This window comes from Bactrocera oleae, chromosome 3 (assembly GCF_042242935.1).
Source record: "Bactrocera oleae isolate idBacOlea1 chromosome 3, idBacOlea1, whole genome shotgun sequence".
Lineage (NCBI taxonomy): Eukaryota > Metazoa > Arthropoda > Insecta > Diptera > Tephritidae > Bactrocera > Bactrocera oleae.
Genome location: NC_091537.1, coordinates 15,954,074 through 15,978,041, shown reverse-complemented (window position 1 = coordinate 15,978,041; position 23,968 = coordinate 15,954,074). Strand labels below are relative to the sequence as shown.

The 23,968-nt window shown below is 33.1% G+C and overlaps 9 protein-coding genes across 10 annotated transcripts in view; 4 read left to right on the top strand and 5 right to left on the bottom strand.

The window, feature by feature from the left end:
- The window catches only part of tkv (serine/threonine receptor kinase thickveins), a 207,463-nt gene extending 199,087 nt beyond the window's left edge, over positions 1-8,376 (bottom strand). Inside the window, exon 1 of the mRNA XM_036366900.2 lies at positions 8,261-8,376. Coding sequence (XP_036222793.1) covers positions 8,261-8,351 — 91 coding nt within the window. The 5' untranslated portion in view covers positions 8,352-8,376. The remainder of the gene's footprint in view (positions 1-8,260) is intronic.
- On the top strand, positions 385-5,718 carry LOC106616763 (probable cytochrome P450 4ac1). The gene is made up of 8 exons (XM_070107584.1): positions 385-625; positions 2,217-2,420; positions 2,497-2,578; positions 2,658-2,758; positions 2,866-3,127; positions 3,186-3,403; positions 4,987-5,295; positions 5,364-5,718. Exons 1-8 carry the CDS (start codon positions 418-420, stop codon positions 5,525-5,527), a joined length of 1,548 nt encoding a protein of 515 aa, XP_069963685.1. The 5' UTR covers positions 385-417; the 3' UTR covers positions 5,528-5,718.
- Positions 8,377-8,629: 253 nt separating the features above from the next.
- On the bottom strand, positions 8,630-9,864 carry RpL34a (Ribosomal protein L34a). The gene is made up of 3 exons (XM_014233580.3): positions 9,841-9,864; positions 9,522-9,594; positions 8,630-9,151 (listed from the first exon to the last, which is right to left on the bottom strand). Exons 2-3 carry the CDS (start codon positions 9,584-9,586, stop codon positions 8,764-8,766), a joined length of 453 nt encoding a protein of 150 aa, XP_014089055.1. The 5' UTR covers positions 9,587-9,594; positions 9,841-9,864; the 3' UTR covers positions 8,630-8,763.
- A 418-nt stretch (positions 9,865-10,282) lies between these two features.
- LOC106616766 (zinc finger protein 32) lies at positions 10,283-11,967 on the top strand. Its single transcript, XM_014233629.3, has 4 exons — positions 10,283-10,477; positions 10,549-10,691; positions 10,753-10,872; positions 10,928-11,967. The coding sequence occupies exons 1-4, from the start codon at positions 10,355-10,357 to the stop codon at positions 11,907-11,909; spliced, it is 1,368 nt and encodes a 455-aa protein (XP_014089104.2). The 5' UTR covers positions 10,283-10,354; the 3' UTR covers positions 11,910-11,967.
- Positions 11,968-12,054: 87 nt separating this feature from the next.
- On the bottom strand, positions 12,055-14,226 carry GMF (Glia maturation factor). The gene is made up of 4 exons (XM_014233636.3): positions 14,054-14,226; positions 13,702-13,795; positions 12,861-13,051; positions 12,055-12,794 (listed from the first exon to the last, which is right to left on the bottom strand). The coding sequence occupies exons 1-4, from the start codon at positions 14,054-14,056 to the stop codon at positions 12,666-12,668; spliced, it is 417 nt and encodes a 138-aa protein (XP_014089111.1). The 5' UTR covers positions 14,057-14,226; the 3' UTR covers positions 12,055-12,665.
- Positions 14,227-14,450: 224 nt separating this feature from the next.
- Positions 14,451-18,015, top strand: c(2)M (crossover suppressor on 2 of Manheim). Its single transcript, XM_070107587.1, is given in 13 exon segments — positions 14,451-14,694; positions 14,766-14,926; positions 14,987-15,050; positions 15,108-15,270; positions 16,095-16,259; positions 16,262-16,351; positions 16,415-16,463; positions 16,542-16,671; positions 16,737-16,890; positions 16,959-17,209; positions 17,271-17,595; positions 17,652-17,820; positions 17,882-18,015. Coding segments are annotated over 13 exon segments (1,950 nt in total). The 5' UTR covers positions 14,451-14,599.
- Positions 18,016-18,091: 76 nt separating this feature from the next.
- LOC106616767 (BOS complex subunit TMEM147) lies at positions 18,092-19,352 on the bottom strand. 2 transcript variants are annotated; one of them, XM_014233631.3, is made up of 5 exons: positions 19,180-19,352; positions 18,951-19,092; positions 18,660-18,881; positions 18,328-18,587; positions 18,092-18,170 (listed from the first exon to the last, which is right to left on the bottom strand). In XM_014233631.3, exons 1-4 carry the CDS (start codon positions 19,254-19,256, stop codon positions 18,339-18,341), a joined length of 690 nt encoding a protein of 229 aa, XP_014089106.1. In that variant the 5' UTR covers positions 19,257-19,352; the 3' UTR covers positions 18,092-18,170; positions 18,328-18,338. The 2 variants fall into 2 exon arrangements, with proteins under 2 accessions (XP_014089106.1, XP_014089105.1); XM_014233630.3 differs by having other exon boundaries at positions 18,338-18,587.
- A 278-nt stretch (positions 19,353-19,630) lies between these two features.
- Positions 19,631-23,815, top strand: Syx5 (syntaxin 5). The gene is made up of 2 exons (XM_014233642.3): positions 19,631-20,721; positions 20,790-23,815. The coding sequence occupies exons 1-2, from the start codon at positions 19,986-19,988 to the stop codon at positions 21,548-21,550; spliced, it is 1,497 nt and encodes a 498-aa protein (XP_014089117.2). The 5' UTR covers positions 19,631-19,985; the 3' UTR covers positions 21,551-23,815.
- On the bottom strand, positions 22,716-23,677 carry cni (protein cornichon). Its single transcript, XM_014233643.3, has 4 exons — positions 23,502-23,677; positions 23,315-23,427; positions 22,981-23,124; positions 22,716-22,926 (listed from the first exon to the last, which is right to left on the bottom strand). The coding sequence occupies exons 1-4, from the start codon at positions 23,649-23,651 to the stop codon at positions 22,899-22,901; spliced, it is 435 nt and encodes a 144-aa protein (XP_014089118.1). The 5' UTR covers positions 23,652-23,677; the 3' UTR covers positions 22,716-22,898.
- Positions 23,816-23,968: the final 153 nt, after the last annotated feature.

Sequence of the window (23,968 nt, the reverse complement as noted above, 5' to 3'; positions counted from 1 at the left end):
TTGTAAGAAACCGTTGACGTTAACGTTGTTTCTCGCTTTTAATTCAAAAATCATCAGATATCTTTCAGTATAACCGTCACACAAGACATGTACACATAATATTATGTATATGTACATTAGGGTGGAGCGAAAAAAAATTTTACTTTTTGGACAAAAAATTTTTTTTTGTTACAATCTACAGAAATAAAATATAAAAATTCGCTCCACCCTAATATATAATACATATATATAAGCATATACATACATTACATTTACATGCACACGCCCAATATTTATAAATATAATTGTTATCAATAAAGAATGCATGTAATCCGGCTTTAATTAATCGAGCAACAAGATTATGGAATAGAAGCTTTCATAATTCCGTGTTTACTTCGATACGCTTGCGACGACTTACAATTCAGTGCAGTTTGTGCAATGGCATTATTTACATTTCTTTTGTGTTTTTCAATATTCCTATTAGGATTAATTTTTTATTTAAAAAGGCTCAGTAAAGAGTACTATTTGTTGGCATGCTGCAGACAATTGAAAACGGTGGATGGCAGTAAAATATCGGATAAGGTGTACATAGTGCCGGGACGCACTATTTTTGGCAACAACTTCGACATATTGAATTCAAATCCGGGTGAGCGCTTAATCATTTTTTATTTATTACCGTAGAACTCACTGTATAACACTTTTTATACCCTGAAATTGAAGGCTTTAATTACCATAGTTAGAATTATCCGATTTAGGTCAAATATGCGCCGTTTTGTTCGTTAAGTTGTTGCAATTTTAAGGGTAATTTCATTATGCCTCTCTCATAGAGGCCTTCGTTCCTATTGGCAAAAAATTGCGACAGTCGATTTTCACAAGCCTCTCGTGAAACGAATTATAGATATAGAATAGATAATTCCCAGCCAATCCCACCAAACACACAGCAAAACCTTCCTGGCCGTCAATCCTAGCTTGGCCCCCGTTTCCGCCGGCTCAACGCGTTTCGACCACGACCCTTTTCGCTTGACTTTGCCGTAAGTGATCCACTTTTCATGGCCAGTCACCGCTTAAGAAATGGGTCGTTTTCGTTGCAATTCAGCACCGATTCACAGATGGAAATTCGTCCAAGGGTTTTTTTTTGCGTTAACTCGTGTGGTACCCATACATCGAACTTCTTTTCGTATCCAGCCTTATTACTTTGGTTCCCAACGATTTTTTGTGCAATCTTTAGCTCTTGGACAATCGTTTTACTACACCAATATATATATATGTATGTATATATACGACAGATCAGCGTGTCCAAAAAGCGAGCCAAGTTCATTTAGCTTTGTTTGTATGTATATACTCGAACTACTGCCTCTGTTTATGAGATATCGATCTTTTTGCATACGTCCTTTTCTTACCAAGAAGCTACTTATTTGTCGGAACTGCCGATGTTGGACTACTACAGCAAATAGCTGGTATACAAACTGAACCAAGTCTTTGTAAGGTTAACTTTTTTATTTGATAAGCTATCTTCACGGAAGCGGTTTGAAAGTGAGGCTTACTTTATTCATATTTTTTCGTTTCTATTTGATTTTCTAAAGATCGTACCTACATATATACACTTACTAACAATATAGAATCAAATATATGGTTTCGAAATAAATAACAATCTATATTATTTGTCTGATGAATTTCGAATATGTTTTGTCTGTAATCGATTTCTATCTTTCAAATACCATGATGGCAACTCTGTTACATTTCAGTGTTACCTTTGTGTTAATTTGCAATAGAATCAAGGAATAAAAATATCAATTAAAGGCGTTATTTAGTAAACAACTATATTGTCAGTATATAATTTTTAGAATATTTTATAAAATTTGACATTTTGTTACAATTAAGTCTTATTTATAGAAGACATTAGCCGAGCACTGCACAGCGGCAGAGCTTAAGCTAATAAAAAAAAATTTCAATATACCGGTTATACCTAAAGCGAAATTTTAAAAATGATAAAAAGATCCCAAAAATGTGTGGTTAGTGCTTTGAAACCGCCTAAACAATGCGAATTGAGAGGACGGCTACGAAAAACGACGTCTTAGGATGACAGTTATATAGAGATTTTATCAAAACGCGATCCTTTCAAATCCTCTGTAGCTATCCGAAGAGAATTGGGTGCAGAAATTTCTTCGCGAACTGTTGTTCTATTTTATTGTCAGTAACTGTATATTATATTATAATTTTCACTACTACCTTTTCAGAGGATATTTACCACTGGTCTCGCGACCTCTACAAACGCGCAAAAGGTAAACCTTATGCTTTGTATTTTTACCAAGCTTGTATTTACACAATAACAAGTCCGGAAGCAGTACAAGAGGTTTTCCAAAGTCAAAGCTTAACAACAAAAGGCGTTGTATATGAATTAGTGCGTCCATTCTTGGGTGAGGGATTGCTTGTGAGCTCAGGTAAAAAAAAAACAATAACCTCAAAAGAAGAATTATTTATGAAACTTTAACATGCATACAAACATACTTTTTATAGAGCAACATTGGCATGACAGGCGAAAATTGCTAACACCAGCTTTTCACTTTAATATATTGCAGAGTTTTATTGAAGTTTTCAAGTAAGTTTTTAGATTTTTCATATGGTAGCTATATATATATACATGCATATAAAAACACACTGTTTTTCACTTTTGCTAGAAATGAAACTTTAAAACTTGTTAATTTGTTAAGCGCGAAGAAGGATCAAAATGTGAATCTAAATGAAATAATATCGGAATTCACTTTAAATAGTGTTTGTGGTAAGAAATAATAATTTGTATGTGCCTCATACTTACATACATATGTATGTGCTATATAATCTGCACAAACAATCTCAAACCTTCGACTTTGGTTTTTTTATTTCAAGAAACTGCGCTTGGCGTTTCCTTGAACGACATATCTGGCAGCAGCGAGTATCGCAAGATCATACATGAGCTAGAGTTAGTGATGGTGAAACGGCTATGCAATCCATTTATGTATTATCCTTTGGTATTCAAATTGTTCGGCGATTACAAAGGATTTTACAAAAATGTAAAGGTGGCACATAACTTCAGCAGTAAGATTATAACAAAGAAACGTGAGGAATTTCAAAAAAGGCAATTCGCCAAAGAAACTGTGCATGAAAATGAGTAAATCGAAACATAATTACTACATCTTATTAATAATATTAATAGCAAATCGTTTTAGTGATGAAACTGGTAAGCGGAAACGTTACGCCATGTTGGATACACTTTTCCACGCCGAGTCCCAGGGAGTGATCGATCATAGAGGCATTTGTGATGAAGTGAATACATTTATGTTCGAGGGCTATGATACGACGGCAACGTGCCTCATTTTTACATTATTCAATTTGGCCGTACACTCGGATATACAAGAGAAATGTTATCGAGAAGTAAAAAATTACGGTGAGCATTGCATGTAATTTTAAAAGATTAAAAGGCAAAAAAAAAAACAAAGATACAATAACAAAAAAAAGTAATTAATAACAAAACAGAAACAACAACAAAAAAATAACAATAATAATAATAAACAAAACTAAACCAAAAACAAAAAAATATTAACAAAAATAAAAAAAAAACCAAAATAAAAAACAAAAATAAGACAAATAAAAAAAATACATTTGACAAATAAAAAAAGTAAACAAAACAAAAAAAAAAACAAAAAATTAAACTAAAATAGATAACAAAAAAATTAACATAAATAAAAAAGAATGAAAAAAATAACAAAAGAAAGTGAAATAAAAAATTTTAATAATAAAAAAAATTAACAAAATAAAAACAAAAACGAAAGGAAAATTTAACAAAAATAAAAATAACATAAATAAAAAAGAATGAAAAAAATAACAAAAGAAAGTGAAATAAAAAATATTAATAATAAAAAAAATTAACAAAATAAAAGCAAAAACGAAAGGAAAATTTAACAAAAATAAAAACTAAAAAAGAAAATCAAATAAAAACTAAATAACAAAAAAAGAAAATAAACAAAAAGAAATGAAATTAGAAAAATTAACAAAAGAAATGAAATAAAAAATATTAATAATAAAAAAATTAACAAAATAACAGAATTGAAAGGAAAGTTAAAATAAACAAAAATAAAAATAAACATATATAAATAAATAAAATAAAAATTAACAGAAAAAACAATATATAAAATAAATTACAAAAAAAAAAATAAAATATAAAAAATATGAATAAAAAACATAAAAAAAAATTAACAAATAAAAAAACAAAAAAAAAATTAACAAAAATAAAACTAAAATATTAACAAAACAAAAAACTAACAAACTAAATAAAAAAATTTTTTTTTAAATTAATTTAAAAAAAAAATATTAACAAAAAAAATTACTAAAAAAACAAAAAAATTAACATAAATAAAAAAGAATGAAAAAAATAACAAAAGAAAGTGAAATAAAAAATATTAATAATAAAAAAATTAACAAAATAAAAACAAAAACGAAAGGAAAATTTAACAAAAATAAAAATTAAAAAAGAAAATCAAATAAAAACTAAATAACAAAAAAAGAAAGTAAACAAAAAGAAATGAAATTAGAAAAATTAACAAAAACAATTAACAAAAGAAAATGAAATAAAAAATATTAATAATAAAAAAAATTAACAAAATAACAGAATTGAAAGGAAAATTAAAATAAACAAAAATAAAAATAAACAAATATAAATAAATAAAATAAAAATTAACAAAGAAAACAATATATAAAATAAATCACAAAAAAAAAATTAAATTAAATATAAAAAAAATTAATAAAAAAACATTAAAAAAAATATCAAAAAAAAAAAACTAAAAAAATTAACAAAAATAAAACTAAACTATTAACAAAACAAAAAACTAACAAAACAATTAACAAAAAAAAATTTAAAAATTAATTTTAAAAAAATATTAACAAAAAAAAAATTACTAAAAAAAAAACAAAAAAATTTTAATAATTAACAAAACCAAAAAAAAAACACAATTAAGCAATTTTAATTTGCAGATTTGCCAGCAATGAGCATTTCCGACTTCAATCAGTTGGAATATTTGGAACGTGTTGTAAAAGAAACACTACGTCTCCAACCCTCTGTACCCTTCATATCGCGTTGCTGCCGCGAAGATACAGAACTCAATGGTGTGATATTGTCAGCCGGCAGTCAGATTAATATACACATACTCGACATAATGCGCGATGAACAACATTTTCCGGATCCTTTAAAATACGATCCTGACCGATTTTTGCCCGAAAATAGCTTAAATCGACATCCGTACGCCTTTTTGCCTTTCAGTGCTGGTTCAAGGAATTGCATTGGTAAGCAAAAGCAAATAAATACATGTATAAAATGAAAGCACAAACAATATATATAAGCACAATTGCAGGTCAAAGATTTGCCATGCTGGAAATTAAAGCTATGCTAGTGGGCATTTTGCAGAATTTCCGGGTGCTGCCCGTCACCACACCAGAGGACATTCGCTACGAAAATGGATTGGTTTTACGCACAAAAGAAAATGTGCTAGTTAAGATGGTTAAGAGGGCCAATTAAAGGCAGCGTAGTAGCTAGATAAACTCAAAGCAATAAAACACTTATGAGAAGAACTTGAGGCATCGCACTGAGATGGTCTGCGTATACTATAGAGATATTGAATTTATTTTATTGGAATTTGTTATATGTATATTATTGTTGGTCACCATATATATGCATAATATATCAATGTATAAAATACTTAGAATATATATATTTGCTTTTCTAATTTCTCCAAGTTCACCGGAAGTGGCAGTAATTTTATTTGGTAAAAATCAAGAAAGGGAATTTTACCTGAAATAAATCTCATCAATCGTAATTTTATGTATAAATTCATAATTGAAATCAATAGCACACTATTAAATATATCAAGTTAATATAATAAAATATATTTACACTTTTTACAAAATTGCAAATTCAACTTTTCACAAAGAACTAAAAACTGAATTTCCTTTGCATTTTTATTCAATTATTCCCGCCAACATTGCGCGCCATCTACCATCGAATAGCGCATAACACCAAACCAATTAGTATTTTATATTGATGAAACTCTGGTTAGAGCGAGATAACAATACTCTTTAGCAATTGACAATTTCATGGTATTTTGTGAGCAAAACTCCAAAAGAGAACTACGGCCAGAGAATGTTAATGAAAAGAGAAGGCGCAAATGTTAAATCAAATCTTTTTGTGTACTAAGTGCCGTTTCACATTGGGACGCAAAAGAGTCTCATACCAGTTTATTGTGGGTGAGGGGACGACGAGGAAAGACGAAGGGACCGTGCCACTCGTGTTCGGGTGGCACGCTTTGTGTTCTTGTTCGTAACAGCTCGCTGCTACCCTTTTCAGCATTCCTTTTCACTTTCAAATCCTTTGAATGGTAGCAAGTTGAGTTCTGTTATCTATTTTTGTATGTAATATGCAAATACGTATGCATAGAATAATAGAAATATTATGACAAATTGTAAATAAGGAGAAAATTAAGATATAGATTATGGAGTAAAGAAATTATGAATTTTTAATACGGAGTAAAGAAATTATGAGTTTTTAATACTTAAAGATTAGGAAATTCCTATTATAAATTTGGCCTTGAAAAGATTAGTAGCGGATATTCAATACATTCTTGTGGATTAGGGAATTCCCGTCTTTAGTATTTTTTTGAAACTATTTAGCGGGTAGGTACTTGTATTATGCATATTGTTCTACCATATTCATGGTAATTCATTGCAAGCAGAATGTGTGACCATCATCTCAACATACAAATGAAATACGCAGCACGCAGTGTTGCGCGGTGTTGCGCAGTCGAACCGCACAAATATTTACGAACATTTTGTGAAAAGGAATGCAGAAAAACTAGACTCGAGTTGCTGGACTCTTTTTTACCGTGTGAATGCCCAGAGCGACACCAAAAGAAAATTTGAAAAACATCAGACTCTTTTGCATCCCAATGTGAAACGGCACTAATTTGTAATTCCAGACAAGGGAACATCGAAAAATATAACTTCGAAAAAGAAAAATACACCACACCATGTGCGAAATGCTATAAATAGACACAACGAATATTCCTAAATGAAAAATCGTTGCCTTCTGAATTAAAAGGCTGTATTACCGGTAAAAACCCCAGAGTTTATAATAAAATAAACATTTAATAGGCTATTTTTCCAACTTATGTATGTGCGTTACGTGAGCAATTGCTTATTGAGCAAAGGATAACAATAAAACGGTGGCTAAGCGGCCGCGTTTCCACTTTTGATGTGGCTGAGGTCGTAAGCGGGAAGGGGTTAAGCTCAATCCGAGTACGAGCTTATATGTTCGAATCCTAAAACTCATGAAACTTAAATTGTATTGTGTCTACGTTTTTTTGTCACTTGCGCGAATGTTTGATTTTTTGCGAAAGACATATTGAGGGACATACATGTACATATGTATGTGTATATATATGCAAATATATTTGAACATGCGAATGAAGGAAAGCAATTTCAAGAATATTCACTTATAAATATATGAACATTTGAAGCAAGTAAACAAGAATAACTGTTTGAGTTCACAACTTAGACAAAGTTACTTGAATATCGTGCTGCTGGTATAGCACACTTAGTTATTGCAACGTGAAATATTTTGCCTAAGTTCAAATCCTATCAGATATTTTTTTATGCTCTTTTTTTATTTTTATAACCCTTTTTTAATAAATGATATTTCAATTATATTTTCATGCTATTTCCCTAGTTATTTATATTTTCTCCTCAGAAGTCAATTTCATTCGATTTTATTATTTCAATTTTTGTTTATGCGCATACTAAAGAACATCTGTGCATATGTATGTATATACATTTTGCTTATAGAGTGGTGTAATTCGTTACGTCGCCTGATAGAATCGTAAAATTTTATTTTCAAACTTGCGCGTTTTCGATGTTCCCTCATCGTAATTAACATTTTAGTACAGCTAACATTTGCGCCTTCTTTATTCAATAACATTCTCTGACAATACTCTTTAGCAATTGACAATTTCATCGTATTTTTTGAGCAAAACTCCAATTGGCATAAAGAGAACTACGGCTCTCAAACACGCTCCCAGCAAAACGCAACGGCAATATGGAAACACACACATACAAATACACCTGCATGGAATGCCTGCATTTTGCGAAAAAAAATCACTGAAGCCACAGAAGTTCCGATACCCGTAAATGACAAACCCTGCACATTTTCGTTGCAACTTCGAATGCACTTAATTATTTAAACATTGCTAAATGCACTTACCACGCTCAGACTCCAATAGGAATGCGGTAAAAAGCACAAAACTAAAAACAGAAGCGCGACTGCGTCCGCGATACAACAACACTTCGGCCATTTTTAATTGAAATTGAAACTAAAAAAAAAAGCAAATCAAAACACACATTGAAAAGTGTACAAATGACAGCCACAAGGCGTAGACGGGAAAAGTAAACACATGGTTGCATTTTATATCGAGTTTAATATTTTTATCGAACATCAGTGGGGTCAAATTTTTGGAGAAAACATGCATATGCACATATCAGGTGTTTAATAACAATGGAGCTAAATTCCAATAACGTTACACAAACCACTTATAAATTAATGCTAATACTTTTCAAAAATTCTAACAATAAATTGAGTTTATATTAAAAAAGAACAGCGCTTTTATTTTATTTCATCCATTATACGTTGCAACGTACAACTTCAATTTTTACACACATTCTTCTCCAACTACTTTTTAAAATAGAAACCCCCCGTCCAATATTAATTTACTTCTTGGATTTGCCAGTGGATTTCTGGGCGGGTTTCTTGGTCGCCGACTTGCCTCCTGCAGATTTGCTGGCTTGCGCCTTGGCGGGCTTCTTCTCAGCAACGGGCTTGACTGGTTTCACCAATTCACGTTGGCTCTTCAGCGCCTTTACGATCTTTTGCTCCTCAATAAGGAAGGCACGAACGATGCGTTCACGCAGACAGCTGTGGCACAAAACACCACCATAGGTACGTGCTACGGTCTTTTGACGTTTCGACAGACGGGAACGTTCGCATGGGCGTGTGGGACGAATACCCTTTAGCTTCTCTTTACATTGACCGCACTTTGGGACGGTCTTGTTCTTCTTTACATATTGGTACACAAGGCGACCACCAGGTGTGCGCACACTGAAAATATACAAAATTTTAGTTTTAAGAAATTAATGTATACTGTAAAGAATAGCACGCCATGTCAGCAAAATTGTACACTATATAATTGTTTAATGCGACACTAACGAACTAAACAGCAAGTCTTGCTTAGGCAAAACTACATTCTGTAGTAACACTAGCAAACTCATTGCATACTTCCAAAATACAATGCAAATGTTATTGTTTCGGAGCACATATATGATTGATTTTAAATCTTTTTGATGTGAATTCTAAGTTTCACTCATAAGATTGACAATTGTATGTCACACAAATCATTTACAATTTTACATTCACCGGCAGTATTTCTTACAGAAATTTTATTGCATATCCATTTCCTCAAACTACTTACATACGCCTCCTGTTGGATTTGGTGTTATAAGACAGACGTCTTCTCAAAGTCAAACGTTGAACCATTTTGTCCGCTGTAGCATTTCATAGCAGTAATCGTCATTGTAACAAATGGCACAGAATTGGAGTAGGAAGACGGTAGACCAACACAATCACAGAAATGAAGAATATGAAATTAAAAAATTCACATAAGTTATTTTACATAGCAAGCTTTAAACATTTAGTAGTTGTTTTGTTTCATAATTTGTAATATTCTGCGTATTAGTTCGCTGATGTTTACAGATTTTTTTGGGTAATTGACGAAAAATAGGTACGCATACCTTTAAGAAATAAACTAGAAAGGAAGTAGTCGGCAATGCAGTCGAGACGCGTAAGCTTGGCTGCAATTAGAGCGAGCTGTCACAAATGACAACTCCGATGGCAGTCGGCAACATTGTACTTAAAAAGTTATTGCACAATAAATTTGTATTATTTTATGTGCTATTTGTTTAATAACAATTATAATTTTTTGCCAATATTACTTAATTGGAAGTCGAAGAAAGGAATTTAAACATGAAATTTATATTAAATGGATTGATTCAAACTTTAAAATATACCTAAAACATATGTTTTAATAAATGATTTGTTTACCTTAAATATTTATATAATGCGCTACCTCTTCTATTAGCTTATTTACGTTTTTGTTTGTAAGCTGTAGTCATTCTTAAATAAATTCAATTTAAGTTCGAACTTTATAATCGATATGGCAACTTTTATTTCTGTCTCTAATTGTATTCTCACATTCGTAAATAAACATATTATTTTATAATTTGTAGATAGCTGCAAAATTTTAATATGGACTATAATATTCATAAAATTTGCCGAGTGTGTCTAGAAGAAGGGGCACTTACGTCCATATACAGTACTGAATTTGCGATGATGCCTTGCACTATGTTGATGATGTGTGCCAAAATCAGGGTACATACTAAATCACAAGATTCTGTGTTTATGTCAAAAACATTACTAAAAACAAAATATTATCTTCTAAGGTTTATAAAAGTGATGGTTTACCTGCAGTCATATGCAATAATTGCATTTATCGTTTGGGTGTGGCGTACCATTTCAAACAAGAGTGCGAGAACTCTGATATGAGACTGCGACAATACTTGGGTTTGCAGGACAGAGGATATGGGTAAGCTACAACTATATCGTGTGTGTGTGTGTAAACAATTTATTATAGTTTTTTTTTTAAGTTTTTGTGATGCCGAAACGAACACAGACTTGCCAGTTGAATCGTTGAGCCATAAGACACACACATACTTGGAGCCCGATTCTGAAGAGGAATCAGATATGGGCGAGAATGTTAAGAAAAGGTAAATGTAAACAAATCACTGTCGCCTTGTATTTCTTACATTTCTCACTACTTAGTAAGCGTCGTTCACGTTATCAGCGTAAACCACCGGAGGAGCATAAGCGTCGTGGTCCGAAACCTTTGCCAAAACTACCACAAACATGTTATGAATGCAACAAAACCTTCAAGTGCTCCGCTCAGCTGCAAATGCATTTGCGCACACACACAGGTGAAAAACCATTTGGCTGTAGCTATTGCCCGCGACGATTTGCGCAAAAGTATAATTTGCACATACATCAGCGCACACATACCGGCGAACGTCCGTTTCAATGTGAGATTTGCTCCAAACAATTCTCCGCACTGGGCAACTTTCAAGCACACCAAAAGATACACACCGGCATACGAGATCAATTGTGTCCAGTATGTCAGAAGGCTTTCTACAGTGTCGGTGATCTCTCTAAACATATGGTTACACATACGCAGCTAAAAAGCCATCATTGCGATGTGTGTGGCAAGTCATTTAGTCGGCAACGTGATATGCAAGCGCATAAACGTAAACAACATACACTACACGAACGCAGCGAAGATGATGAGGATGAGGCAGTCGATACCACCTGTCCTGAACCGATAGTTGTTGTGGGTGGTGTCGTGCCAAACAGTTCACTGCAAGGTACAACTGTTCTGCAGGAAAGTTTCAAATGTCCCGACTGTGACAAGGAATTCGGTTCGGCTAGCAGCTTAAGTGTGCATTTTCGTTCTCATGCCAATAGTAATCTGCTGAATTTACCACTGACAAGTCAAATGCCGCATCATTATCATGCAGCGGCACCACCAACACATGCTACTCTCACACATGATGGCCTACATCCGCACACACATCATTTGCCTTTGAACACACCATTGCAGCCCAATCATGCCACGCATATGACACATCATCCGACAATGGCACACATGCTTGCAGCAGCACAACCGCCGCCTCCACCACCGCCTGCAGCGTCGGCACAAAGCACTGCCGCACTAAGTATGATGCATGCGGCGCAGCGTTTGCATCCTTTTTAAAACGCAGATTGCTAAATAACAGTAAATAAGTTATTATTGCGGGTAATCTACAAAGCAACGACCATAACAGTTGTTTACAACAGCGCAAGCCACAATTTGATAGCAGCTTGCTGCTTATTAAATCGATATCTTCTTTAGTATGTTGTGTGTATATTTATTTTTACGTATATGTATTGTATATTGATAAAGTGTATACAAATGTGAATGTTTTTCATTTTATTATGCACGTATTGTAAAATTCAATATAAAAAAACGCTAATACTTAAATAAAAAATTGTAGTATTATAAGTAAATAAAATTAAATTTGGCAAGCACAGCTTCTCATATTATGAATATGTATAAAACACATGTGTGTATTTATCTTTCATTTCGTATTCACTATCGACACTACGCGAACGCTACTGAAAATATGACGCTACAACTAATATACATATGTATATATGTATGCACGATAAAAAACGTTGGAATGAAGTATCTAAGTTATATTTTACAATTAGTTTGGAATATTTTTAAGTTTTTGGCGTTTTGGTCTCTCTATGATAGGAATGTTGAAAAAAATACCTGTTACTTAAAAGTATTTACTTCTGGGCGTGTTATTTTTATGCTTGCGGCATATCCATTGTATCATTAGACATATGTATGTATTTGGTGTAAAATCGTTGGTATTTGGGTAAGTCCATGCACATTATGTACACCAACGAACATATACACAATATTGCTTATCATTTTGTATGTTTATAAACTTCTCTGTCTGCTTTACTTGAGTTTTTCCCTGAGCCATTCTTCAGTGAGTTCATCTAATTCGCGTATTTCGTAGACACGTGTTAAGTCCACCTCACGTTGGAGGGCACTTTTGGTGCAGGCATACATCATTTGCAGCTCAATCTAATGGCATAATGTGAATAGAGTTTTATGTTGTATTCACGAGAAGTTCATATAAATCTTACGCACCTGACTATCGCGTGGGGTGTAAAATATGAAACACATTGGATATGAAATTCTTTGGTCGTCATGTATCATTTTATACGTATATATTATATATCGAGGCTGATGTCCTGGCAGTGTTTCTTGTAATTCATCAACGGAGATATCCTCCAAGAGTTCGTCCAAAATAACAAGTTGCTTTTCGCGATCGACTTTTACTAAAAAAATAAATAAATAATGTATGATATGATATAAGTATATATTTTTAATACAATTAACATTTTAATAAAAAAACGTTAACTTCGGCTAGAATCCCCTTCACAAATAAAAAAGTTTCCATGCAAGAACTTCGATTTTAATTGATTAATTTATAAGCCACCAATATGCTATAATGGCTCAATATGAAAAATTTCTTCGGAGATTGCAACGCTGCCATAAACAATAATTCAAGCTAAATTTCGTAAAGATATCTCGTTAAATACATTAATAAATTTTTCCCTACAAAGGCTGCTCGATCACTGTATGATATAGTGGTCCGATATTGGCGGTTCCGACAAATGAGCGCTGTTTCTTGACGAGAAAAGGACGTTTACAAAATTTCAGATGTCAACTTCGTGACAAACTTAATATTACGCTGTTCAGGGTATAAAATTATGAATAACTTGGCTCTTTTTTAAATTTGTTTTGACACTACCTCGCAATTTTTTGCATTACTAATCATATCACACACCGATGTAAAGAATATGCAAATAAAGCGATAAATAACATAGCACAAGAGAAAGCGTTTAATACTAATTTGCATAGCTAAGTTTACCGCCAAATTGACATGCCCAATGAAAAAACATGAAAATAGAAACGTTTTACTTACATATCAGTGCCGAGTTTGATGTACTTTTACGGAAGCGAAACTTCTTTAATGCGTCACGCACGTCGTCGCTGATGTCACAGATTTTGCTATCACCCTAGGGATAATATAATATATAGAAAAAAAAAACAATAAACATGAAGGCCACAAAACAAAGCAATCCATCAAAAAACAATAATAACACTATTGTCAATAACAGTTGATTCACTAATGGTTCAGTTATTTTCCGCACCCTTTTTTCGACATCCCACTCCCTTCCATTCTGTTGATACGTCGGCCACGACGCTTGATTCGTATTAGTCATAATATGCAGTAATTATCCTATAATTAAACCTTAAACTATTTTCCTACTTACCATTTTAATCGGTTTGGTATGCTGGCAGGATAATGAATAGATTTCCTGAGTTTTTCTGAATTCTAATATGTGTATACGAAACGGAACACTTGGTATTAGCAACCAACGATATTCAAGTAATAATGCAAATACAACAGAATACAAACTAAATTTGTTTTACAAATTAATGCGGAATGCGAGGTCAAAGTGGAATTGCCGAGAACTGCTGTTTGTGGTTGGCAGGGTTGCATATGACTACAAAGTGCCATAAAAGGAAGTTAATTTTATACATTTATAAGTTTTTAAGTAATTATAAAATTTATAAACAAATTCAAATTTATAAACAATTTTTAAAATCGTAGTAAAAAGTACAATTCGCGATATTATTGGCAATAATGGGTTGCAAGTAATTTCTGCAAAATATCTACGCGCTTAGTAGAATGTCAAGTGCCGTTAGGGCCGGAAATGCCGTTTACTAACGGTCGCCATATTTTAACAAATAATTTAACTAAAATCTGCAAATTTTAATATTTATTGGCATAATTTTGAGTTTTTTTTTGTGAAAGAATGCTTACCGATTTTCAGGAATTATGGCCAACAAATAGAAAAAGCGCCTTACCAAAATCCAATGAATTGCAGTCAATAAATGTTGTAAAAACCTGGTAAGTTATAGGCATAACGGAGCACGCACAACTGTTTTTAAATGCGTTCTTTTGTTTCCAATTATACAAAGTGAAAAATTACGTTTAGCAATTACACGAGCTTATAATGGCCTACAACGTACACAAGATATTTCACACAAGCGTTCCGGCGAGGAGCTTTCCTTTCGTTCTATATCGCGTCTTTGCTATACAACTTTGCGGATTCATGAACTACAAGTTAACGACTTACTTAGTAAGAAATGCTAGAATATTTTATAAAAGCATTTTTAACGCGACATTAAAATTACTGTAGATAAATCAAAAGAACTGGTAGCGCAGAGTAAAGATTGGCCCACAGTGAAAGCCAAAAAGCGAAGGTATTTTCAGTACATATTTTACAAATAATTATACAGCTATATATTCTCAATCAATAGTCTACCGACGCACTACTCCACCACCTACAGTGCAAAAAGGAAACGACGTGCGACTGTGGAACATTCCTTGCAAGATTTCACAATTACAGATTACACAGCCTTGCTGGACGAGACAGCAAAATTTGTAGAATGGGGCAAAACCACAGAGATTGTGAACAAAAAGGTCTGTATATGTATACAATGAATAGTGTTGTAACACCCAGAAGGAAGGTCGACGAAATTTTAGAAGAAGAGAATTTATAAATGACCAGCATGAGGAGCTGAGTGTATTTAGCCATGCCCATCTGTCCGTTTGTCTGTGCATACGCTAACTAGTCCCTCTGTTATTGTGATATCGCTCTGAAACTTTGCACACCTCCTTTTCTCTCCAAGAAGCGGCTCATTGGTTGTTGTTGTTGTAACGGTTACCTAGTCCCCGTTTGGGTGATAAATTCCAGATTCGTTGTCGTCGAGGTCATCTAACGGGAGGCCCAGGAAACGAGCTGTTTCGACGGGGTTGGACCATAGGGAGAAGGGTGTTAGATGAGTGGGGTTTGTTGGGCATGCCAAGAGGTGGTTAGTGTCATGCGGAGACTCATTGCACACAGGACATGTGTTTGGTATGTCGGGGTCTATTCTGGATAAGTAGGATTTTAACCTGCTACAGTATCCAGAACGAAGTTGCGCTTGGTCGGAACCGCTGATATTGGACCACTACAGCAAATAGCTGGTATACAAACTGAACGATCAAAAATGAGTTTTTGTGTGGAAAACTTGTTTATTTCACAAGATATCTTCACGAAATTTCGCATGAATTACTGACCAAGGCATTCTACCATATCCGAATAAATTGTTCGAATCCTGCCACTTTCCCATATAGCTGCCATACAAACCAACCGATCAAAATCAAATTCTTGTATGGAAAACTTGTTTATTTGTGAAGGGTATTATAGTTACGGTGCAACCGAAGTCAAATTTTTTTTTCTTTTTTTTTACGTATGCACTTAGGTATTAAAAACCAAAAGCAACAACAGGACAACTTGTATTCATATACGTGAGATTACCATCAATGAGTTTGATACGCATAATGAGCAGTATTTTTACGATGAAGATGATGGCTTTGGCAATACTACGAGTGACGAATTAGCCACGATTATACAATTGCTTGCAGGTATAGTATTCTATTGTTTAATATGAAATTTGAAAGTAAATTTCTAATCAAAATAATACCAGTAGATGAACCTGCAAAGGCTCCAAAAAGAAAGGTATGTATGTGTGCATATGAAAATTTGTAAATGTATTTATTTAATTCATTTTAAACAATTTAGGCTGCAGATAAGCTTGGCGTTTATGAGAAAAAACCAAAAAATAATGATGGTAAATATGATAAATACGTACATACGTATATATGTACATACTTATGTTAAGCACAAAAATTATTTGCACTACTTCTAGAACTGCAAGAAGTTGTTGAAATCCCGGAAATCGAGATCGCACGTAGCGCTGTTGTAGAACACGAAACTAGCAGCCTATTCATACCAGCTCTAAAAAATAATTGCGATAACAGTAATGTTAACGAATTAAGGTAAGATTAGATTGAAGCTTAGCTGATATTGTTCATAATGCGAACTTAACGGTTTGTTTGATTAGTCCTGTGCGTGTAGAAATGGGTGTGATGCACGCAACCGATTGCAGTGTTGTCTCTGAAAATAACGATAATTATGTTGAGGTTCGTAAAAGTGCTAAAATGGATAAGCAAAGCTCTATTCCTAATGGGACGAACAAAATATGCAATTATCACAAGGTATTCCACCATTTCTTTTATTATTTTTATGGCAGAGAATATATATTTTCTCACTCTTTCTCATCCAGGAAAGTGTTGCCCCCAACGAATCTCTGAAGAAGTCAAAATCTAAGCATAGTAAAACCATAATCGATGCATTTACAGCACTAACACAATCTGAAATGCGTGCGCAAATGCAAATTCAAATTAATGTTACAGCGAAATTAAGGAAAATAAGAGCTAAAGTTAAGTGGAATAATGGAGGGAATTTTAACGGTAGAAAACACTATGAAAAATTGTTACCTTCCGCTAAGCAATTATTAACTACACTTCAACATAAGTAATTTCGAACTTTTAACTATAATAAAATACTTTAAACTATAATAAAATACAATTTACAGTTGCATCACAAACAGAAAGTTTAAACTAAAAAACAAAGCGAGACTTTCAAATTTAAAATCGGCTACAGCGAGTGATAATTATCGCAATTTGCTACGCGAAATTTTAAATTGTGAAATTACTGATGATTTGGCTACACAAATTTACAAAAAATGGAACCACACTGAAAAGCGTAATCTAGGAACTATAAATAATTTAACAAATTATACGCCATCGGTAAATGCTGAGATGATACAAGACGAGAGCTCACTATTGCCAAATAGTACAATGGAAATTGATATTTGCAATGATAATAATAATAATTTGCAGCACACTAATAGAATTTGTGTAAGCTAATAGAAAGTATTACATATGCGATACAATATTTATATTTGTACACATAGTCACCGTCGAACGAACAGACCGAGTGGGGAGCTTACGATGTCATGATAAAGCTATTAAGTATGTGGCGCTCTCAAATTATGTTGGACGACGAAATCTCTGTGGAATTCCTTTTACCACAAACTGCAATGAGTCGAAAAGCAGCTGCGAAGGCTTTCGGTGCATTATTGAGTATAATTTTAAGAATTTTATGAAATCACTTAGTACTGAAATAATTAAATAAATTTTGTAGGGCTTGCCGCAAATGGTTTTATTATGTTATTTACAGCTGAGCATACAACACATTTGCGATGCATCAAATTAGGCGTAGCTTCAAATAAACTCATAGAGGGAATCGGACTGAATAATGAAACGGATTTCACATAATTGTGAGTTAAGTATTAAAAACCCACATTGTTGTTATATTATCTTGTTACTGTTTAAAAGTATATTACTCGTTGCATTTGTTATAAAGTATATATATTAAAGTTGTTAAAGCATTATCATGTAATCGTTACATTAAAATGTTATTATTCATATGTCTGTAAAGAAAAGATGAATTAAGAATAAATGAAATACCAATTGAAATAAATATTAACTGATTGATCTCAAAAAAAAAAAAAACAAGAGTGTGTGTAATTAATTGTATTTTATACTGTATTAAATTTCTAACTACAACAAAATGTTTCAATTGACAACCTTCGAATACCTTAAATGCCTATTTGCTGAGCTAATCCTGTATAAATATGAAGAGACATAAATCCCATGATAGAAGCAATCAGCGCTTTTACAGCAATTGTCGACCAAGGTCCGAAGGTAAGCACACTAAGGAGTCCCTCAAGCCAAACACCTTTAAATATTGTCAGCGCTAATAAAATGGTCACTAACGGTTTTAGTGTTTTGTTAAGATCATGTCTAGAGAAAAGCCACATCAATGTGGCAGTTGTGATATGCTGCACCTATTTAAAAATATTAATAATTAACAAATGGGTATTAAATTGATACAAACTTCAAATTTGCTCTTAATTTACCAATAAAACATTAGACTCTAGGCATTTAAGTATGTAAATCCAGCTGAATTCTGTGCCACGTGCTCCAACCCAAAGCATAATACCACGAGAAAGTATAACTTCTGCGGCGGCCCAACCTAAGCCGGTCGTTATCAATTTATTGTGTCCTTTGCCTGGTATACGTGAAAGTATCAAAGCAAAGCCAAGTAAATCGGCTACATTGACACTGCTCTTAAGCAACTCCTACAAAAAATAAAAAATGTTTATTTTATATTAACAATGTTATTTAATGAATTAGAAATATGGAAATACCGCTAAGAAACAGAAGCCTTCCCCGGAACCATTCAGAGTGTCGGAATCGAAAAACGTAGCCAGCACAAGCATTTTGCAAAGTTGAGTGAAAATATAAATACCACCTGCTTGTATACATTTCCAGAAGGCGCCGTATTCAGAACTGAAATTGGATTTTTATGAATCAATTGTTTTTTTTTATATATAGGTTAGCACTTTGACTTCAGCTACTAAGTTTTGTGTTACTTACAGCCCAGAATACTTATAAGTGAGATAATATGGCACATAAACGAGTGCTACACAATTTCCAAAATGGTAAAGTGTCATTTTAATCTAATTCTTTAAATTTAAATAAAAATTGTCAATTAACAATTCTGATGTTAAATATACAAGTTATCTTTAATAGAAGTGAAGAAGCAGGTGATTGTTGAACTACGAATTCGGGATTTAATAATCTTCGAAAACTATATGGCCAGATCAGTCTGGATGTATTTCTTCAAAAAAAAAAAACATATATTATTTCTGTTTTATTTTAATCTTTCTTATTAACAATACATACATATTTATTTACCAGTTATCCTTGTTTATAAAAAATGGACATAAAATATTTGTAGAAATACAATATTCAATGAATTTAATTAACTGAATTAAAATTTGTGCTTAGCGCCATCTATATAATTTAGAGCTGTCAATTAAATCATATTGGGTTGACAGCTGTGAGAGAAAGACACGTATTACCTTGTTTTATTTTATATACTTTATTTTTTGTGGAAAAGCGACCATACATAATAGCAAAATAACGAAATTGTTTAATTAAATGAAATAATTAGTTATAGTTACGTTTTCTACAATCAATTCAAATTAATTGTTGTGATCCCAACTGTGTACGTGGATTACGAAGCAATTATCCGAAAGTCCAAATGTGTACATATGTGTGCATGGATGCGTAGAAAGTGACGAATGTTTTGTTTTATTGAGAAAGAATATAGCAAAAGATTACTATAAAAAAGCGAAGCGCCAGGAGGAAAATCCAATAACTACTTAGTAGATTATGAGATGCCAACACGACGACGTCATTATCCACAAGAAACTACAAGATTCTATGAAGGATCCTATGAAGAGAGCTCAACACTAATTCCCTCTCAAGGTCAGCCGCAGCAACAACAGTACAAAAATCCATTATTTGGTGGAGCAGTAGCTCCAACAACAACTGGCAAGGAAACATCTGTCGGTGGCTCAGCGCAAGAGTCAACCATACTTATTGGTGACTATATCCAACAAGCAACCAACGGTCTACAATACAACTCGAATAATAATTCAACAGTAGATCCCGACGATAAGTATAGCAAAGCGAGCCGTCAGTGGAATTTTCGCTCGCTGTCCACACGTTTGCAGGCAACATCTGGCCAAGCAATACGCAACTTCATACAACAACCGTTGAGTGCTGCAGCTGCTGTGGTTACTGGAAATCATCCAGCGCAAGAGTATATCGGTTATACACAACTGACTCAATACGGGGATACGCAACAAATTCAAGGAGTTGAGGAAATAGAAGAAGAGGAGCCTATATTTGAAAAGGAAGAAATATTCATAATGGCTTCACGTGACAGAACAGGAGAGTTTAATAATGCAATACGATCGTTGCAGTCACGTAATATAACACGCGCTGTGAATATTCGTGATCCGCGTAAAGCGAAAGAGGTTCAGAGTTATTCGGAATTTATGATGGTGGCCAAATATATAGGGAAAAATATTGCAAGTGCTTATGCCAAATTGGAAAAACTAACATTATGTGAGTATGAATATTTGCCATTGCATTAATAATTTTATCATTACAGAGATTTTTTTATATTATTATAGTGGCCAAAAAGAAAAGTCTCTTCGATGACCGACCGCAAGAGATTCAAGAGCTAACATATATCATAAAGGGCGATTTAAATGCACTCAATCAACAAATTGCACGTCTTCAGGATATTTCAAAGGATCAACGCCGCACAAGCTCTGGCAAACATCTGCAGTTACATTCCTCAAACATGGTATATGCATTACAATCCAAACTAGCCAGCATGGGTACCGACTTTAAGCAGATATTAGAAGTACGTACAGAAAATCTCAAACATCAAAAGGCGCGTCGTGATCAATTTGGACAGACGCCAATTGCAGCGAGTACAGTCCGATCGAGTACAGCGAAACAAGGTTCATTGCTTCTAAGCGAAGAGAACACGGCCGTAAGTATTGATATGGCCGCCGGTGACACAACACCATTGCTGGGTGCTGTTGGTGGCAGTGGTTCCAGTGGTATGCAGGCGCAACAACAAATCGCACTTTATGATGATTCCGATAGTTATGTGCAACAACGTGCCGAGACTATGCAAAACATTGAATCGACTATTGTAGAACTTGGCGGCATATTCCAGCAGTTGGCACATATGGTGAAAGAGCAGGAAGAAACAGTGGAGCGTATCGATACAAATATACAAGATGCTGAACTTAATATCGAAGCAGCACATGGCGAAATATTGAAGTACTTCCAAACCGTTTCCAAGAATCGGTGGCTGATGATTAAAATATTCGCAGTACTGATATTCTTTTTCATTTTCTTCGTTGTCTTTTTAACGTAATGACGTTTAAGTGTTGCCCATGTAAAATAAGGTCGGTTTTATACAGCACTTAATTGTGGTCATTATAATTAAAGTTGTGTTGTTCTCAAAACCTGTATACATATATTCTGTTTTCACTAAGCATTACACGCTACTCCACGTATTAATGCTTTAAAGGCACCGAAATTCTGCCTGATATCAAAGCATTTACGGCGTGTTTGTGGATTTTTAATTCGACAAGAAATAAAATGTTTGGTTTGATATATTTAAATTTTTTTAACAACACGTAACTATGACAATGTGTATTGTAATGATATACCGATTTATGTAATTATCAATTTATAAAATAGCATTGAAAAGTTTAAAATAAAATAAAAAATTGTTATTGTCAATAAGAGAAGCCGAATGTTTGCATCAGTTTCAAAAAGATGTGAAAAAGAAAAAGTCAGGAAATGCTGTCAAAAAGAACGTTTTAATCTCACGAGAACTCTCTAAATCGAGTTAGTTTACACTCAAGTTATCAGTTTGTATACATAACTTATCTCTAATCTATGCGTAGTTACTATGCAACAGCAGATTACGGGTAATGTCTATCAGAAAAAAGTGTGAGCAAACAGGCGGTTATAAATATCCAGCAATTTATAAATCAGTTTTTAAACATCTTTAATTCCATTGTTCGCAGGTGAAAAAATGGTTTGACAAGTCACGAAACACGTCTGCCATCAATGTCATTAAGAAAACACTGCTACTTTTGTTAAGTACGCAATTGGCAACGTACAAATACAACTAAACACGAACTAAATATGTGTGGATGTGAAAATAATTAAACCTAGCTGTTACAAGGCCGAAGAGCACATATGTATAAATTTAAAACGCTACTTTTATCACTATTTAGTTGCACATGTTATTTTATCTTTACTTCTTCGTGATTAGATAAATAAAATGTAGTTTGTATATAAAATATTGTACATATTTACTAATACGTTAGTGTCGTTTAAGCTAGATATGATGTAGAAAACTTGATATCAATAGTGATTTTTCGTTTTTTTTTTAATTATATCGCTAAATAGTTATTTGTTTTTTCCTTTTATTTGTAAAAAATCTCAATTTATGTGGTGCTTTTTGAAGCTTATGCAATCAAGAATTTGATTACTAGCAACATTCCTAAATTTTTATGATTTGAGAATACAGTAGTAATAAATATGACTTTAATTCGTTCTCACGTACAACTCATTACATTACACAAAATCAAACTTATATTTCTTCATATTTGGTTTGTTCATCTGGCTTATAAGTGCTGAGCTGATGGTAATTATAAATTTATTTATGGTTTTGTTTAATATCGAGATCACTACATATTTTATTACTTTTACGTAGATATTAGCGCATATACCATTCTGCAAAGAAAAATATTGTATTCGGTTTACATATACATTTTAATTAAAACTTACCCATAAATATAATAGAAGAATGAAATCAAGTAGATGGCCAATTTAATCCAACCCTCGCGCATATTTTTAGTCAAATTATCTGTGCTTAAAACAGTGGTTGGATCGTACAGACCTGCACCTGTCATGACAGGGCGATTTTTGTAGCTAAAAAGTAGACAAAAATAAGAAATATTGTATTTTTATTTTAGAGAAGGGTGTATTGAACTTTTAGCTTCAAATATTGAACTTCAGGCACGTGATGATTCATGCTTGAATTACTATGGTTTATCTCCATAAATTCTTGGTTAATGTTATAGGTATTCTCGATATTGCAAAAAACTAAAATTATAGTTACCGCCATATGTGGTAAGCAATTAACGGTATGTTAATACACAAGGAAAACCATTCGCCGCACAACAGGAACAATAAATTGAGGAAAATATGAAGTAAATATTCGGGCAACACCAACTGCAAAAAAGTTATAATTAGACTGACAAGTATTTATTTAATGGCCTACTTATCTGCATCTTCATTGTACTTACCGGGTTCAGGCTGTTACATTGATCGATGGGATTTTTATAGTCTGTTTTTAGCTCATCAAACGCGATTACATGAAATATGGCGAAAAATATTAAAAATGCATCGCCTATTAAAGCCACTATATAAGCGAACGCTGTGAAATTAAAAGCCATATTTGAACTATTTGTTGATAAATATTTCACTGGCTAGGTTTTATTTAATACTTTGTGATGTGATACAATTTGTTATAAATCGGTTTATTGGTTGAATTCTTAACAAATATCAGGCGGAAAAAACAAAATTTACATCAATCTGATTTTTCCACAAAAGTCCAAAATTCGAGGTTTTGACAGTTGACACTTATAAAGCGTGGCCAGACTAACGAAAATGAAATGTGAAATGTTTTGTATAAAAGTAAAGCATTTATATTCAACAGCAGAAATACGTTAATAGCTAGTACATGTGCAGTTTAAGCGGCATTTGTTTAAAA

Coding starts and splice junctions, on each gene's coding strand:
- cni (XM_014233643.3), bottom strand. CDS start 23,651: ATGGCTTTTAATTTCACAGCGTTCGCTTATATAGTGGCTTTAATAGGC. Junction 23,428..23,501: donor AATGTAACAGCCTGAACCCG/GTAAGTACAATG, acceptor ACTTTTTTGCAG/TTGGTGTTGCCCGAATATTT. Junction 22,927..22,980: donor TTCTTCTATTATATTTATGG/GTAAGTTTTAAT, acceptor TTTTCTTTGCAG/AATGGTATATGCGCTAATAT.
- GMF (XM_014233636.3), bottom strand. Junction 13,052..13,701: donor ATCAAACTCGGCACTGATAT/GTAAGTAAAACG, acceptor TTATTTTTTTAG/TAAAAGTCGATCGCGAAAAG. Junction 12,795..12,860: donor ACACCCCACGCGATAGTCAG/GTGCGTAAGATT, acceptor TTATGCCATTAG/ATTGAGCTGCAAATGATGTA.
- LOC106616767 (XM_014233631.3), bottom strand. CDS start 19,256: ATGACACTTTACCATTTTGGAAATTGTGTAGCACTCGTTTATGTGCCA. Junction 19,093..19,179: donor ACTTATAAGTATTCTGGGCT/GTAAGTAACACA, acceptor ATCCAATTTCAG/TTCTGAATACGGCGCCTTCT. Junction 18,588..18,659: donor TAGAGTCTAATGTTTTATTG/GTAAATTAAGAG, acceptor ATTTTTAAATAG/GTGCAGCATATCACAACTGC.
- Syx5 (XM_014233642.3), top strand. CDS start 19,986: ATGCCAACACGACGACGTCATTATCCACAAGAAACTACAAGATTCTAT. Junction 20,722..20,789: donor ATTGGAAAAACTAACATTAT/GTGAGTATGAAT, acceptor ATATTATTATAG/TGGCCAAAAAGAAAAGTCTC.
- RpL34a (XM_014233580.3), bottom strand. CDS start 9,586: ATGGTTCAACGTTTGACTTTGAGAAGACGTCTGTCTTATAACACCAAA. Junction 9,152..9,521: donor AAATCCAACAGGAGGCGTAT/GTAAGTAGTTTG, acceptor GTATATTTTCAG/TGTGCGCACACCTGGTGGTC.
- LOC106616763 (XM_070107584.1), top strand. CDS start 418: ATGGCATTATTTACATTTCTTTTGTGTTTTTCAATATTCCTATTAGGA. Junction 626..2,216: donor CATATTGAATTCAAATCCGG/GTGAGCGCTTAA, acceptor CTACCTTTTCAG/AGGATATTTACCACTGGTCT. Junction 2,759..2,865: donor CACTTTAAATAGTGTTTGTG/GTAAGAAATAAT, acceptor TTTTATTTCAAG/AAACTGCGCTTGGCGTTTCC.
- LOC106616766 (XM_014233629.3), top strand. CDS start 10,355: ATGGACTATAATATTCATAAAATTTGCCGAGTGTGTCTAGAAGAAGGG. Junction 10,478..10,548: donor TGATGTGTGCCAAAATCAGG/GTACATACTAAA, acceptor TTATCTTCTAAG/GTTTATAAAAGTGATGGTTT. Junction 10,692..10,752: donor TTGCAGGACAGAGGATATGG/GTAAGCTACAAC, acceptor TTTTTTTTTAAG/TTTTTGTGATGCCGAAACGA.